Source organism: Penicillium nucicola (assembly GCF_028828085.1).
Source record: "Penicillium nucicola strain IBT 29836 chromosome Unknown utg000010l, whole genome shotgun sequence".
Lineage (NCBI taxonomy): Eukaryota > Fungi > Ascomycota > Eurotiomycetes > Eurotiales > Aspergillaceae > Penicillium > Penicillium nucicola.
Window position 1 is genome coordinate 1,640,950 of NW_026643134.1, and position 13,972 is coordinate 1,654,921.

Sequence of the window (13,972 nt, forward strand, 5' to 3'; positions counted from 1 at the left end):
AATATTTATTTGGGTTGGCGTGAATATTGTTGGTAAATAAACCTGACAGGAATTATGATAGACCATACCCTAAGATACAAAAGTACTATTAGCATCCATGAAGGCAGCGTTAATCTCATTTAAAAATGGAACTATCTCGCCAACATGCTCATTCAGTCATTGTTGGTACCATGGCAGTTTGCATAGTTGTCTTTCTCGGCCTTCAGACTACCAAGCATTCCTCGGGCAACGTAACCAATCCCAGCTTTCTTAACTGCAGAAACCTGATTACCGACAGGCAGTCTGTATAGCGCAAAATTTAGGCAAGGAAGAATGCCAAGTTGCGGAGAACCAAGCCGAACAAGGCGTTGAAGATAGATGACATCATTCCACTGTCATCTCAAAGCTTGACGAAGTCGAGATCTGGGGTTCGCGTGCACTTCCAACCGGAGTAGATGACGTCTATTACCGTTGCAAGCGGGCCAAGTATGTTACCTGATTTCGATGAGGCTCGACTTCTATAAGAGTCACCTCAATTACTGTTCTACACTTGACATTTATAGGACACTTTATCTCCACCTTATTTTCCCCCTTATATTCTCAAAATGCTCGGACGAACTTCAGGGCCTGCAGCAAGGTCTGCCAGACAGCAATTGCGAGGCAAGGCTCGCTTGATCAACTCTCGCTTTCAATCCACGACTTCCAATGCAGCTTCTAGCGGTACCAATTCCGCGTTGATCGGCGGTCTTGCTGGTGGAGGTGTCGCATTCATTGCGGGTTACAGCTGGTACCACTTCTCCGGCATCAAGACAGTCGTCAACACCAGCAAGCAGACACAAGCCTACATCGACCAGGCCAAGCAGACCATTGCCCAGAAGACACCGGAGCCAAACGAGGCATTCAACTGGCTAAGGGATACGAGCAAAAGCTATGCTGTTTTCATCCCTGGCGCGCGCGGCTACATCGACACCGCATTTGACGACCTCGACACCATCAGAAACGACCACGGGAAGGAATTCGACGAGGTGGTGAAAAATGCATATACCGAGTTGAGCGACCTCTCTAAGAAAGAAGGATTGAACATGGACTCGGCATTCAAGGCAATGAGCGTGCTGCAGAAGCACTTGAAGCAGCTGTATGATATTGCCGGCGACGCGGCGGAGAATGTCCTCGACAATCACCCGCAAATTAAGGACAAAATCGGGGGTAGCTTTGGCCAGCTAAAGGAGCTTGGTGATGCTTATGGGCCGCAAGCCAAGGAGGAGGTCAATCGGACCTGGCAACAAATCTCTAGCATTGTGCAGCGCGGCGCAAGTACCGAGTCCATCGAAGAGATCAAGAAGTTGATCCAAGAGAAGAAGACAAAGCTTGAAAAGCTAGGGGATGAGACATGGCAGAAGGGGTTTGAAGAAGCCCAGCAATACCTTGATAAGAGCCCCAAGCTCAAGAAACTGGTTGAAGAAAATGCGGACACCTTGAAAAAGGGAAATTCGCAAGATCTATGGGCTCTCGTTAAGGACAGCGCTTCTTCAGGGAAGATAGATGATGCAGAGAAATATATCAAGGAGAAGGTTGGTCAAGCAAAGGAAAGCGGCTTCGGTGACCTGGACAAGTGGTTGAATATGGTGCCTGGTGGTTCCAATGTCATTCCTCAGTTGCAGTCACTACAGACTATCGCGCAAAATAAGGGAAGCGAGGCAGAAACTGTGTTGAAAGAGACCGTTGAGGAACTGCAGACTGTGCTGAAGAAGCGAAAGGAGCAGGTGGAGAAGCTTGCAAAGGAAGGAAAAGAAGAAAGCAAATAAGCTTGTTTTATATAACCCCCGATAGTCATAACTTATGTGGTATAGTCATATGTATGCTCCATTTATGCAACAAAATCTTGAATAACGAAGCTTTTCATGAACCCAAGGTGTTTAATGCGTCATTCAATATCATCAAACCACGAGCCCCCGATCGAAACAGATGTATACAAACTAGGATTATTTCAATTTAGGCATGGCTATATTGAGCATTTCATCCCCTTCCACAACACTGGTCGTCTCCCAGTCTTGCTCTTCCAAATCGAACTGCTCACCATCCGAAATGTCAATCAAATCACCCGATATCCCCTGGGAATCAACTCCTAGCATGGCGCCTTTGATATAGTCTTCATCTCTTGTCACACCATTCGTCCTCTTATTGACTTTGATCTTTCTGACTCGATAGGCGAGAACGAAATCACCGCTTTCCTTCCAGCTGACCTCCTGCGACTTTGATCTTCCAATATCGAGCTCTGGTCCACCACCCAAAGGAACAGTCCCTCCGCTCCAAATCGTTCCGTCCACCTCAACACCAAGCTGAGCACCGACTCCACGTTCCCGGCGTGTCACGGCAGTCTTTGCCCCTCTGACGATCTTGAGTCCAGTGATGATATAAAGAGGCTTGCGATATCGCGACATCTCCAGCCACCGCTTGGTAATTGGAGAAGCTATACAATCTTCCTGTATATAGGAAGAACTGGGAACAAACTGTGTTGTTTCCAGAGAATCAAAAGTAAAGCCTTGATGGTCACTTGATTAGGACACAGAAAAAGATCAGCTCAGTCATCCTGCGTTGCCTGGCAATATGTATTCCCAAGAGAGGGAGACATGTACTTGCAGAGAAGCCCATGGGAATCAAGATGGACAATACCTTGATTCAAGATTAATACCAGTATCGACCCCAAGTCCCAGAATGGACAGGAACTTCGTCACAATGGCAACCTTTCCATGTCGATCAATCGTGGAAGAAGTTTCGAAGCTTGATTTGGTCACCGAGAACACTTCTGATTCATCTGGGGCGGCGGTATGTAGAGATCTCTCGGGGCTTGTTAGGGATGTGATGACATTTCCTAGTCTGATAGGGCCATCGGGCGGTGGCGGGTAATCCCAGCTCGGGGTGTAGAAAAAGTATTGCTTGCGGTTTGCCATCGGAGACTTGAACTTGGACAATTGAGCAACGTTCGAGATGTTGCTTATAAGAGGGGCTATTTTGACACAGCCACAGATACCCCACCTGTAATCCAAGCCTTTTGAACACGTACATGGAGGAATGGAGACTAAGACTATTCATACTCGGTTCAGAAGAGTACGGCATAGCTTTGGGTACTGCCATTTATGCCTATAGACACAAGATAATGTCTGCCGGGGGTTAAGCGTTATACGTTGTGATAGATATATAGCCTATCAATCAGGGGAGGTCAGACTAGTCTAATAATATTTAGAGCAGAGGAGAGTTTATCCAGTCATATAAATACTGATTCTTATCATATTTAGGGAGGTAGCGGGCCGGGTGTGTCTGCAGGTGCCTCAATTTGGGATATTTATGGATGCTACTAGCATCAGGCCTGCAATACTCCTCTACTGTAGACTTCGGTCTCCGCGGCTACAGCTTTTGAACTAGTCGATTTGCATGGAAAGAACCAGTGGGATAAGTGGTTCACATAAAAAGCTATGTGCACCAAACAAATGTGCGCAGTAGTGCGTTTCACATGCTCAAAATAGACCCAACGCTATTCGTGAAGTCTCTGACAAGAGTTCGATATGATCTCATAGTATCCTTTGTATTCTGGAAGAGAAGTTTTGGAGAAGACCAGGTTCCTTAGGTCGGTCCTTTGGAGCGACACAAGAGACCTTGATCGGGACGAGTAAGTCCTCTTTCTCAAAGTCGCCGGATCGGCCCCTCCTCCTGAGTCCTGGACAAATGACAAGGCTAATGGGCAGAACATCAGCATTCGGCGCCTCTCCATCCGCAAGCTGCATCTTTTGGGCATCGAAATCTACTTCGGGCCCGGGAAAGTCCCACTCGAACTGGGCGAGCTGTTGACAGAGCTCTTCATCCAGTGCGACTGCTTCATTCAAGATCTCGCGAATAGCAATCATCAAGCCTCCTCGTGTCGAGGTGCGGTATGTTTTGATTGCGCCATGGACTTCGCTCACCAACGTCTCCAATCTCCTCTCACGGTTGGCTCTTGACGGCGGTCCGTTGCGCTTCTGTGACTCGCGGATCAACTTGGTCGTCGTAGCAGACCACTTTTGGAAGCTCTGAATATCGGCTGTCGACTGGAAACCTAGAAGTCGTCTCAAAGTTAGCGTGCGCCGCATTTGACTTGGAATAGGCCCCCCTTGGGTGATTACTTTGTTTCATAAGTCTGTATACTTTGCTCATGCACGTGCCGACATTACCCGCCCACCAGAACTCGTTGAAGATATCGTTCACCATGATTTTCCACAGGAATGCTTCCATAATACCTGGCCGCCAGTCAGGAAATTCCAGATAGCTTTCGAGGTCCATATCGCTTCGTATGTTGGATTTCGTGTAGCTACTCAGCATGGAATCCAACTTAATTCTTCCACCCGAGACGACCCCTGCGTAGTGATGGAGGCTGAAGTTCCAGATCTTTACCCGTAGACCCTCCACCTCCTGTATCAAATAGCTATCATCCAGCTGGGGAAATCCTTGGTCTTGAGATTTGAGCTTGGTCAATTCCGTCGCGAGCGCCTGATATCTAGCCTTGTAGACATCACGTTGCTGCGTTCGTTTGTGCAAGACCCGCTCGAGATCTTGACAATGAGTTTCAAGCTCCTGAGACTGGCCTGTCGCAAGAAGCGCTAGCTGGACTGGATCCTCCTGTTTCTCTGTGCCTTGAGATGCGGTCGTTGACGGGTCTTCCTGAGTCGGCACCCTCTCGTTAATTAGAGGGTTATCTTTGGCATCCATTGCTGTTAGATTGGCTCTGAATAACGCAGTCAAGAATATTGTCCACTGGGAATTAGGGCTAGAGGTGGAAGGAAGCGCGCCCATCGCATGTAACCCCACAAGCAGATGGCCGTCTAATGGATGGGAAAACCAACCAATAGTCTTACTTCCTAGGGATCCGAGCATCCCAATGACTCGAATAACGCCAGGAAAAAGAGTAGCGACAAGGACATGACTCACAACTGAGAAACAGGCAACCAGACATGCAGGTGGTGCATCTGGGATCACTGAGGCTGACAACTACTGTCGTGGTTGGTTGAAACGGTAAGATACGCAGCTTTGCAAAAACTCCAACATGTTAGAAACCGCGGTTTCAGAACGGTTATTTACGACGACTTGCCGCCAACTTGTAAGATTGTCACGGGGAAAACTCCTCGACCTTTGGAAAAGGGTTTATATCTTTGACTGTACGTGGTCAAGAAACCTTCTCCCGTCAAAACGGTGAAATTCGAATATTCTCCCTCAGAACTGTTCAAGTAATACATCAAACTTGACGGCAAAATGCGAGTTGATAAAGACGTGAATAAAAGAGACGCGCATGATAGCTACTGGGGCCACGATGACAGCGATTCGGACTTTGATCCATCGATGGAAGGACTAAACCTCACGGAAAAGGACGAGGTGTTGGTTGTAGGGATCGACTTCGGAACCACGTAGGTCCCTATCCTCGATCCTATCTACACAAGACTGACCATGTCTACTGGGGCTCTCTAGGTTTTCCGGCGTCGCATACGCAACCGCGAGTGAGTTTCTCAAAGGAACCATCAGCACCATTAGCGAATGGCCAGGCTGCGGTGCAGACGAAGGCAAAGCCCCGACTGAAATCGATTATGATAATGGGATCACCTCGTGGGGCTATGACATTCATCCAGATGCAGACCCGGTCCGTTGGTTCAAGCTTCTTCTTTTGAAAAACGAGGATCTTCAGGATGATGTGAAGTCCTCCGAGTTCTTCCTTCTTGCCAAGGAAAAGGTCAGGATGGAGGGCTTGCAGCCGCTTGATCTAGTGGCTGACTATCTACGGCTGCTATGGGCGCATACCATGAAGATGATTGAAAAGTCCCGGGGAGACCAATTCCTGCCCGCCCTCAGGTTTCACATTGTGATTTCTGTGCCTGCAATCTGGAAAGGATACGCGAGACAAAGTATGGAAGAGGCAGCGAAAATGGCAGGGCTTTTGGCTCCTCGGGAAATCGGCAAGACAAGGCTAAGCTTTGTCTTGGAACCTGAAGCGGCTGGAATGGCGACACTTGCTGAGCCAGAGCACAAGGAGTTGGTCCAAGCTGGTAACGTCTGGCTCATATTGGATGCTGGAGGTGGAACGGTGGTAAGTGTCGACGCACATGGCATTGTATCAGAAGATGCTAGAGCTGATATAACCTTCTCAGGATCTCATCAGCTACAAAATTGCATCGACTTCTCCTATCACGATGGATGAGGCCGTTGAGGGGACAGGTGAGCTTTTGGGGTCTCTTGTATATTGAATCCGAACAAGTCTGACATACACTAGGAGCCCTATGTGGTGCAGTATTAATTGATAACGCCTTCCAGGGGCTATGTAGGAACCGTCTAGGTAGACGCTGGACACTTCTCAGTGCGATTGGAGTAAAAGAGATTATGAAGGACAAATGGGAGAGAACGTACAAGCGCCAGTTTATCCCAAAACCAGACTCAAAGGAGGAATACGTCGTCCCCATCCCCGCCGAGGCTTTTGTGAATACCGGGCAAGACGATTTATCCCAGCTTCCGCATATCAAGAAGGCTCGGATATACTTCCGACAGTGAGATTCACCGAACCAAGTTCACTCCAGGCCTCTAATACTTTAAGTGACTAATTCTTCGAGCAGATCCGATATAATGAAGGCATTCACGGAGTCATTCAACAAAATTGACGAATTGGTGAAGGAGCAAATGGGAAAGATCAAAGAGAAGGGTCTTAAACTCAAGGTATGCCGGCCGAGGCAAATCGCCATAATCAGGACATGGAAACTTATTATGTTTAGGGAATCATTCTCGTTGGTGGCCTAGGGTCGAGTCCTTATCTTTATCAACATCTGAAAGATCAACATACCAAGGCCGGACTGACAATCATCCAATCCTTGGGAACGAAACCGTAAGTGAACAGAAAATGCACCATAGTATGCATCACGAGTTCGCCTCTGACAGATTCTCTAGACGGACAGCAATATGTCGCGGGGCAGTCTACAAAGGTTTTGCGGAAGACCAACTTATGGGCACAGAGGGTGACGATGATGACGAGAGCTCAATGAGGATGAAAACTCCCTACATCCCGGCGCCCATTCAGGTGACATCAACTATTGCTCGCTACAGTCTCGGAACAGTATACTACACGTTGTTCGATCCCCTCAAACACAGTCGGTCCGATCCAGACTACGAATGGTCTGCCGATGAAGGCGATTATGTGATAAATAATCAAATGACCTGGTATATCCGCAAGGTACGAAAGCATCCGCACTAGGAGATGAAACAATAGTCAACTCACACCCGCATTGCAATAGGGAGAAAACATGTCCAAACTCGACCCTGTGCGACATCCCTGGTCTCGTTACGTGAAAAGGAACCATAGGGGGAGTTTAAACGATGGGCTTTACCAGTGCGCCAGCAGTGACCCTCCGCAGCGAATGAACGATACCGTGAAGCTTTTGTGTGACCTGAAGTGGACGCCCGATGTTGAAATATCCAGTCTAAAGGATTTTACTAGTGCGGATGGAAATCGAAGACTCAAGGTGCTTGAATACGACATAGAGATGGTCCCTTCTGGCGCCTCTATGGACTTTACGTTCTACGTCAATCATCGCAAGCAGGCGTCCCACAACGTCAAAGCCGAATATGATTAGAGGACTCAATCCTCAGAGGGAGTGACCCAGAGGCTGTTTAATCTACGAGCACAATGTGACTTGGCTTTGAATTTGCGAACCATATAGTTACTTCCCGCGTAACATAGATTATCGTAGGACTCCCAGGGCTGGAAATGTCTATTGTCTACATAAACCTTGGAACAGTCATGTATCTTTTAATGCTTTCAATAAATCTTCAATAACATATGAACTCACGCAGCTGTCGCTGTGGGCAACCCGACGCCCACTACAAAGCCAGACGAGTGTGATAGATTCCCCCTGCTAGTAAATTACAGTAAACAGTCACGAATTTGCAAATACGAAGGGCTAGCACGATACTTGGATCTGTAATATAACTCTTACACATGTCGCACCTTTTCTTGGCGTGCGTCTTGGCCCACAGGTCATCTTTTTACCCGGGTAAGCAAGCCTCCATGCGCCAAGTCTAAGGAGAAGGCTATGGGCGTGTCAACATCGCAGATCAGTGGACTGCAGCCTCTAATATACTGTACCTTCTCAATTATTTTACAACACTTGCGACCTATGCATGAATATCACATTTAGCGTATCCCGTAATGTACGTACCAGTCAAGATCACGATGTCCAGTCAAGATCACGATGTCCAGTCAAGATCACGATGTCCAGTCAAGATCACGATGTCCAGTCAAGATCACGACTACCCCTGAGTTGATCTTAGGATTATGACTGCCGCCGGGTTGATCTTAGGATCAACACAAGGCTATTTAGATGAATACTAGCCATCATGTACTAATAGTAGATTATCATGATTTCTATTGAAGAGAAAGCTGAAATTGACCTTAACTCTTTGCGGTACTCATTCCTACGATTGCAGATGATCTACGCCTACTATAACATACGGTTCATTACCACCTACGACGAATAAACCCCGATCAAACAAAACCGTGGCGCACTTCCATTTAAGAATCTTGAGCCCTACTTTATCAAGACTGTTTACTTTATTAGCTCTTCTACGGAAACCGTCAAGGTCCTCTTTTAAAGGTATTCTTCGTGTTTCCGTGAAAAAGCTAATAAATTTGACGATCTCAACGAAAGGCTCAAGGTTCTTAAATGAAAGTGCGCCACGTTTTTGTTTGATCGGGGTTCATCCGTCGTAGGTGGTAATGAAGCGTAGGTATGATAAGTTATGGTAGGCGTAGATAATCCGCGATCGTAGGAATTAGGTTTCGGAGAGAGTTAAGAAGGCCAATCTCGGCTTTCTCTTCGATATGAATTATGATACTCTACTATTACTACTATATAATAGCTTGTATCTATCTAAATAGCCTTGTTTTGATCCTAAGAATAACTTGGGATAATCGTGATCTTGACTGGTACGTAGGTTACGGATACGCTAAACGTGATGTTCATGTATGGGACGTAGGCGTTGTAAAAAGATTGAGGGAATATAGCATACAGTAATATTATAGTCACCGAAGAGGTCTGACCCATCCTTGTCGCCAATGGCGAATAAGAAAATGGTCCCCGGGCATTGGTGCGTTGTACTTCGTAAGCGGCTATGTTTCCGACCTCAAGGGGAAGTGTATGGACACCCTTGCATTATAAGAGCGCTTCCCTCGGAAACGGTGCAATTACTTTATTGGGATTCCTACGCATCTGTACTTGGATCAAAACGGTATTATTAGTGTTAAGTAATAATTGAATGGTGAGCAGTTGTTTTAGAGCGTATGAATCTGTGACTGGTAATATTTAATTGAACATCTGGAAAGTCCTAGAACGTTCACTTTGTACGCCTTTTCCCGAAGGTCTCAGATATATACTGACGGAGGGCAGAGCCACTACTCTGAGACTGTGGCCTATAACTAATTTCCACCTCCATCTTGACATGAACTTCATTTATCAGAAAGTCATCGCCGGAGGATGTGCCTTGTTTCATGAGAGCAGGAGCCAAGAACAGCTGGACTTCTCGAGTAATCCCCTTTTGACTGTTGTGTCCTGATGTGTCCATGATGGCTTCGTCAAATTCACAAGGAATATCACTGGGAAGGCGCCAGGTCCACCGTGCCACTTGCTGGCTGAGCACTTGGTCGAGCGCCAGACTTTCCTGTAGAAGTCTCGACAGTGGGCCGGCCAGCTCTCGGGGGCTGCACGACACTATGGGGTTGAGGCAGCTAACAAGAACCTCTATCTTCTTGGAGAGAAATCCCCGATGACTGTCGTGCGTCTCTTCCGTACTCCTATCCATTTTCTCAAGAACCAAGCTGACGGTATGAGCCCTCCACATATTCCGCTTGCGTTCTACCTCTTCTTTCAACTCAGATGGCTTCCTGGCCGATGGCTCTTGAGCCGTGTTAGCTCTGAAGGTAGAGGCTTCAGTCTTGGAATAGTGTGTAAAATACCTATCAAGTCGCATAGTGATCGCATGCCTTGTCCCACGTCTCCTGGCGCCCATCTAAATTTTCGGAAAACCTCCTCATAAAGGAAAGCCCACAGAAAAGCGCGGATAATGGATGAACGAGATGAAGCAGAATCCAAATATTGGTCTAGAATGCTTATAGGCACTTGAAGGTATTCCTCGAGGAGAGAGTATGAGGCGGGGGAAATCTGAACGACGCCCTCTTTGGTTTCGGCAAATCTCAAGGCAAAGTTGCGAATATCCACGCGGAGGCGTTTCGCTCGCGCCGTGATTTCAGAGTCTTCGAGTTGATGGTAAATTTGCTGGTGCTTCGCTGCGCTATTCATGGCGCGGTTGGCGTCCTGCAACAGGCGATGCCAGTGACTCGCGTCCCTCTGCTTCAGCTGCAAGGTGCGATTCGTTTGACCATGATGCCGGACTTCTTCGTCTAGCTTATTTTCAGCCTGCGAACACTTTTTACCCCATTCAAGTGCCTCGTCGTTCAGCCTCTGGTTGGTAGCTGAGAGTTGGCTTGTTTTGGCGCGCTCAGCAGTCAGTTCTTGTTGTAGCTGCAGATATTGGGATTTCAGGTTGTCCATTTCGCTGGGAACACTACTACTCAGAGCCGAAAGAGGTGCTTTCTCCTGACTTGGATGCTCCGGTAGACCTGAACTTGATTCCCTAGCCTGTTGCGAAAGAGTTGAGACAAACGATGGATCCGGGCTCCCGCGGATGCTGCTCCTTATTTCGAAATCTTGAATATCTTCATTGGTGGCCAACAGGACTGTATCGGTTCCCTTTGTGGCTCCAGGACTCCGGTGTATGATTGTTGGTTGCTGTTGCATTTTAAGTATGACTTCTGCGTCAAGAAAAGATAAAGCCGTTATGATGAAGTTATTCGACTCTTGAGTGTTGACCACAATGCACGGAACCAGACAGTGTCACTGTAAAGAGGGATATTTCTGCCCAGATGTTGCCTTTGTACCCTGTCTGATCTTTTTCGTCTTTCCAGATGAAATACCACGTCATGACAGTATAGATTAAGGCTAGTAATTTTCATACCGTCAGGCAATATGTGAGGTGAGAGGTTAGGCTGCGCACTTGAGCCGCGTGACGTGGCTCGTAAGATTGATAGGAATCCCACATCGTAGCACATCAGCGTATGCATTCAGCCCAGTGCACCGAGCTCGTTTCAAAAGATGGCGTGTGAGATCGCCGCACCGCTGTTGCCTCGCCCGAATGCCCCAAAAGGTATAGCTTGGCCCAATCCGTGGCACGCTGAGCGATCGCAGTCATCATGAATGTGATGGAAATTGCATGCGCCATGAGCTCGGAGCGCGTGGATAGCGGTTGTCGTGGTTGGGAATTGAGCAGGCGTTTCCCCCGCAGGTGCAGGTAGAAGTTAGTTTCCAGTAGCTTAGCTTCACTCTTTCTTTCTTCCTCTCTCGATCTCCTAGGGCTTCTTGATCAGAAACTCACAGAGCTCAGACGTGCTGCCGAATCAGCGAACAATATCGACAGCCTTTGATGTCCTTGTCATACCTCTACCTGAAATTGAACCATATACTTCAAGACCGCAGACCAAGATGCCGAAGGTTGACGCCGACGGCTACTTGAGAAAAACCTCGGAAATTCCCAAAAATCGATTGGCATCTTTCTTTGGTAGACTGGACAAGTCGAAGCAGGCTAACCTGCACAATTGTTTGATCATTGGGATCGATTTCGGAACTACGTCGGTCTCTCCAAACTTGAGGTGGAAGTTCCAATGCTGATAACCTGTGCTGAGAGCAGATTCTCTGGTGTCTCGTGGATAACATTGGCCGACTTTAAACAAGAAAACATCAACATCATCACGCAATGGCCTGGGATGCGCGGTGACCATGCTAAAGTGCCCACGAAGCTTTACTACGAGTATGGACCCCAAACCGACACCCCGTTATGGGGCTTTGAGATTCCGAACGAAATAGAAGCGCTTGAGTGGTTCAAGCTTCTTCTGCTGCGAGAAGATGACATGTGGAATGAGCTTCGAGATTCGGTGCATATTGGCCGGGCCAAGATGCTACTGCGCGAGAGCGAGAAGACGGCTGAGGATTGCATTGCAGATTACCTACGGGCAATTTGGCAACATACACTCAAGACCATTCTCAAGGCTCGTCCCAGCTATCTCATTGAGTCTCTCGAGTTCCATGTGGTTCTGACCGTGCCCGCGATTTGGAAAGATTATGCCCGCAGTGCCATGACAGAAGCCGCCAGGAAGGCCGGCATTTTTGATCATCGTCCCGCCGGTCCAACCTCTCTAACTTTTGCTCCCGAGCCCGAGGCAGCCGGATTGGCTGCACTGATTGACCGTGAGAGACATACTAAGCCAGATGATGTGTTTGTGATTTGCGATGCTGGAGGTGGCACCGTGGTAAGTGAACACCCGAGTCCGTGGTGAATGTGTTCTCCAAAATAATTCCAACTGACTGCCTTTGTCGGAAAATCAGGATGTCATAACATATACAGTTGGACACCAGCAGCCACTGCAATTGCACGAGTCAGTCGAGGGTGACGGTGAGTCAATGAGTTCATCTCTGTTTTGACAAAAAACGATAGGTTTGCTAACGGCATGCTGACAATGTGCAGGCCGTGTGTGTGGTGGCATTTTCATCGATGAGGACTTTATAGCACAATGCAGGAATCGCATTGGCCGACGGTGGTCCGGCTTCAGCTCGGCGGATCAAAAAGCCATCTTAACAAATGAATGGGAATACTCTATCAAGCCTCACTTTGGAGAGGCAAATGACTGGGATACATATCCAGTGTCGATTATGCAAGGCCCATTAACAGCCGCAGAGTTGAATGACACTTCCCGCAAGCCTCATATTAAGAATGGCTGTATCTACTTTTCTGGGTAGGTCTCTGCATTCAATGAACTCATCATACTTCACTAAGCAGAACTCTAGCTCCGATATTCGTGATGCGTTTCACAAGAGAGCTGTGCCTGGCCTCTCTAGTCTGGTAGATAGCCAGCTAACCAAAGCCCAAAGCAAAGGGCTACATGTGACGGTAAGTAGGACTTTGTGCTGTTATTTTCAGAATGCTTATGCTCTATCAAGGGAATTGTTCTTGTGGGTGGTCTTGGCTCGAGTCCCCATATATATCGATATCTCGAGGCCAAGTATTCCAGCCAAGGAATCGAAGTCTGCCAGTTTAATGCCCTCAGAAGGTAAGCCCCATTGCCGTTATATTTATTTACGGATATGGAGGGATCTAACATCTCATTCAAAAGTCGTACTGCTATCTGTCGAGGCGCTATCCTAAAGGGACTCATGGATGCTCCCATAACTGCACATGTGCCTAATGCTCCTGCGATATTGTCGAGAGTTTCGAGAACAAGCCTCGGTCTCAGTTTCAGCACAATTTTCAAAAAAGGAGTCCATGACAAGGGAGAGAAATACTGGTGTGAATACGAGGGTGTCTACAAGGTACGGGGTGTGATGGACTGGTACATTACCAAGGTATGCTCCGTTTGATGTTTCCTTTCATAATCTTGCATTCTGACCATTATCACTAGGGGAAAGATGTGACAAAATCACATCCAATCCGAGAAAACTACTTTAAAATCTTCATCGATGAGAGGGAATTCCCACCGCCCGCCTTCACACTGACGGTTTACACGAGTGAAGCTGAAACGCCACCTTTTCTATCGAGTGATGTTAGCGTGGCGGAGCATTCCACTATTCAGTTTGATCTCAGTGGCTATAAATACGATGATCTTGAAGACTTCAAGGGGCCCACGGGCCAGAGGGGCAAGATCTTTAATTACACCATTGAGATGGTGCCGTCAGGAGCTTCCACGGAGTTTTCAATTTATTTCCAAGGCAAGAAGCTGGGATCGGATTATGTCTCGATCATGGTGGACTAGCGGGTCTACTCTAGTTTGGCGTTTGAGTGTTGTTATTTTGACGACTGAGCTCGCCTGGGTTGGATTCTGGTCAGT

At 47.6% G+C, this 13,972-nt stretch overlaps 6 protein-coding genes across 6 annotated transcripts; 3 read left to right on the plus strand and 3 right to left on the minus strand.

Moving 5' to 3' along the window:
* Positions 1 to 584: 584 nt before the first annotated feature.
* On the plus strand, positions 585 to 1,784 carry N7511_009179 (uncharacterized protein; the record flags this gene model as incomplete). The annotated part of the gene is made up of 1 exon (XM_057131556.1): positions 585 to 1,784. The coding sequence occupies one exon, from the start codon at positions 585 to 587 to the stop codon at positions 1,782 to 1,784; it is 1,200 nt and encodes a 399-aa protein (XP_056979544.1).
* A 177-nt stretch (positions 1,785 to 1,961) lies between these two features.
* On the minus strand, positions 1,962 to 2,420 carry N7511_009180 (uncharacterized protein; the record flags this gene model as incomplete). The annotated part of the gene is made up of 1 exon (XM_057131557.1): positions 1,962 to 2,420. One exon carries the CDS (start codon positions 2,418 to 2,420, stop codon positions 1,962 to 1,964), a length of 459 nt encoding a protein of 152 aa, XP_056979545.1.
* A 1,128-nt stretch (positions 2,421 to 3,548) lies between these two features.
* N7511_009181 (uncharacterized protein) lies at positions 3,549 to 4,719 on the minus strand (the record flags this gene model as incomplete). Its single annotated transcript, XM_057131558.1, has 2 exons — positions 3,549 to 4,069; positions 4,185 to 4,719. The coding sequence occupies 2 exons, from the start codon at positions 4,717 to 4,719 to the stop codon at positions 3,549 to 3,551; spliced, it is 1,056 nt and encodes a 351-aa protein (XP_056979546.1).
* A 540-nt stretch (positions 4,720 to 5,259) lies between these two features.
* On the plus strand, positions 5,260 to 7,616 carry N7511_009182 (Hsp70 family protein; the record flags this gene model as incomplete). Its single annotated transcript, XM_057131559.1, has 8 exons — positions 5,260 to 5,411; positions 5,473 to 6,085; positions 6,147 to 6,213; positions 6,269 to 6,539; positions 6,606 to 6,705; positions 6,762 to 6,871; positions 6,934 to 7,216; positions 7,278 to 7,616. 8 exons carry the CDS (start codon positions 5,260 to 5,262, stop codon positions 7,614 to 7,616), a joined length of 1,935 nt encoding a protein of 644 aa, XP_056979547.1.
* A 1,804-nt stretch (positions 7,617 to 9,420) lies between these two features.
* On the minus strand, positions 9,421 to 10,835 carry N7511_009183 (uncharacterized protein; the record flags this gene model as incomplete). Its single annotated transcript, XM_057131560.1, has 2 exons — positions 9,421 to 9,935; positions 9,995 to 10,835. Coding segments are annotated over 2 exons (1,356 nt in total), but the record flags the coding sequence as incomplete, so codon positions are not given.
* A 741-nt stretch (positions 10,836 to 11,576) lies between these two features.
* N7511_009184 (Hsp70 family protein) lies at positions 11,577 to 13,897 on the plus strand (the record flags this gene model as incomplete). Its single annotated transcript, XM_057131561.1, has 8 exons — positions 11,577 to 11,722; positions 11,782 to 12,400; positions 12,477 to 12,543; positions 12,616 to 12,883; positions 12,936 to 13,038; positions 13,089 to 13,198; positions 13,262 to 13,490; positions 13,547 to 13,897. The coding sequence occupies 8 exons, from the start codon at positions 11,577 to 11,579 to the stop codon at positions 13,895 to 13,897; spliced, it is 1,893 nt and encodes a 630-aa protein (XP_056979549.1).
* Between the last annotated feature and the right edge of the window lie 75 nt (positions 13,898 to 13,972).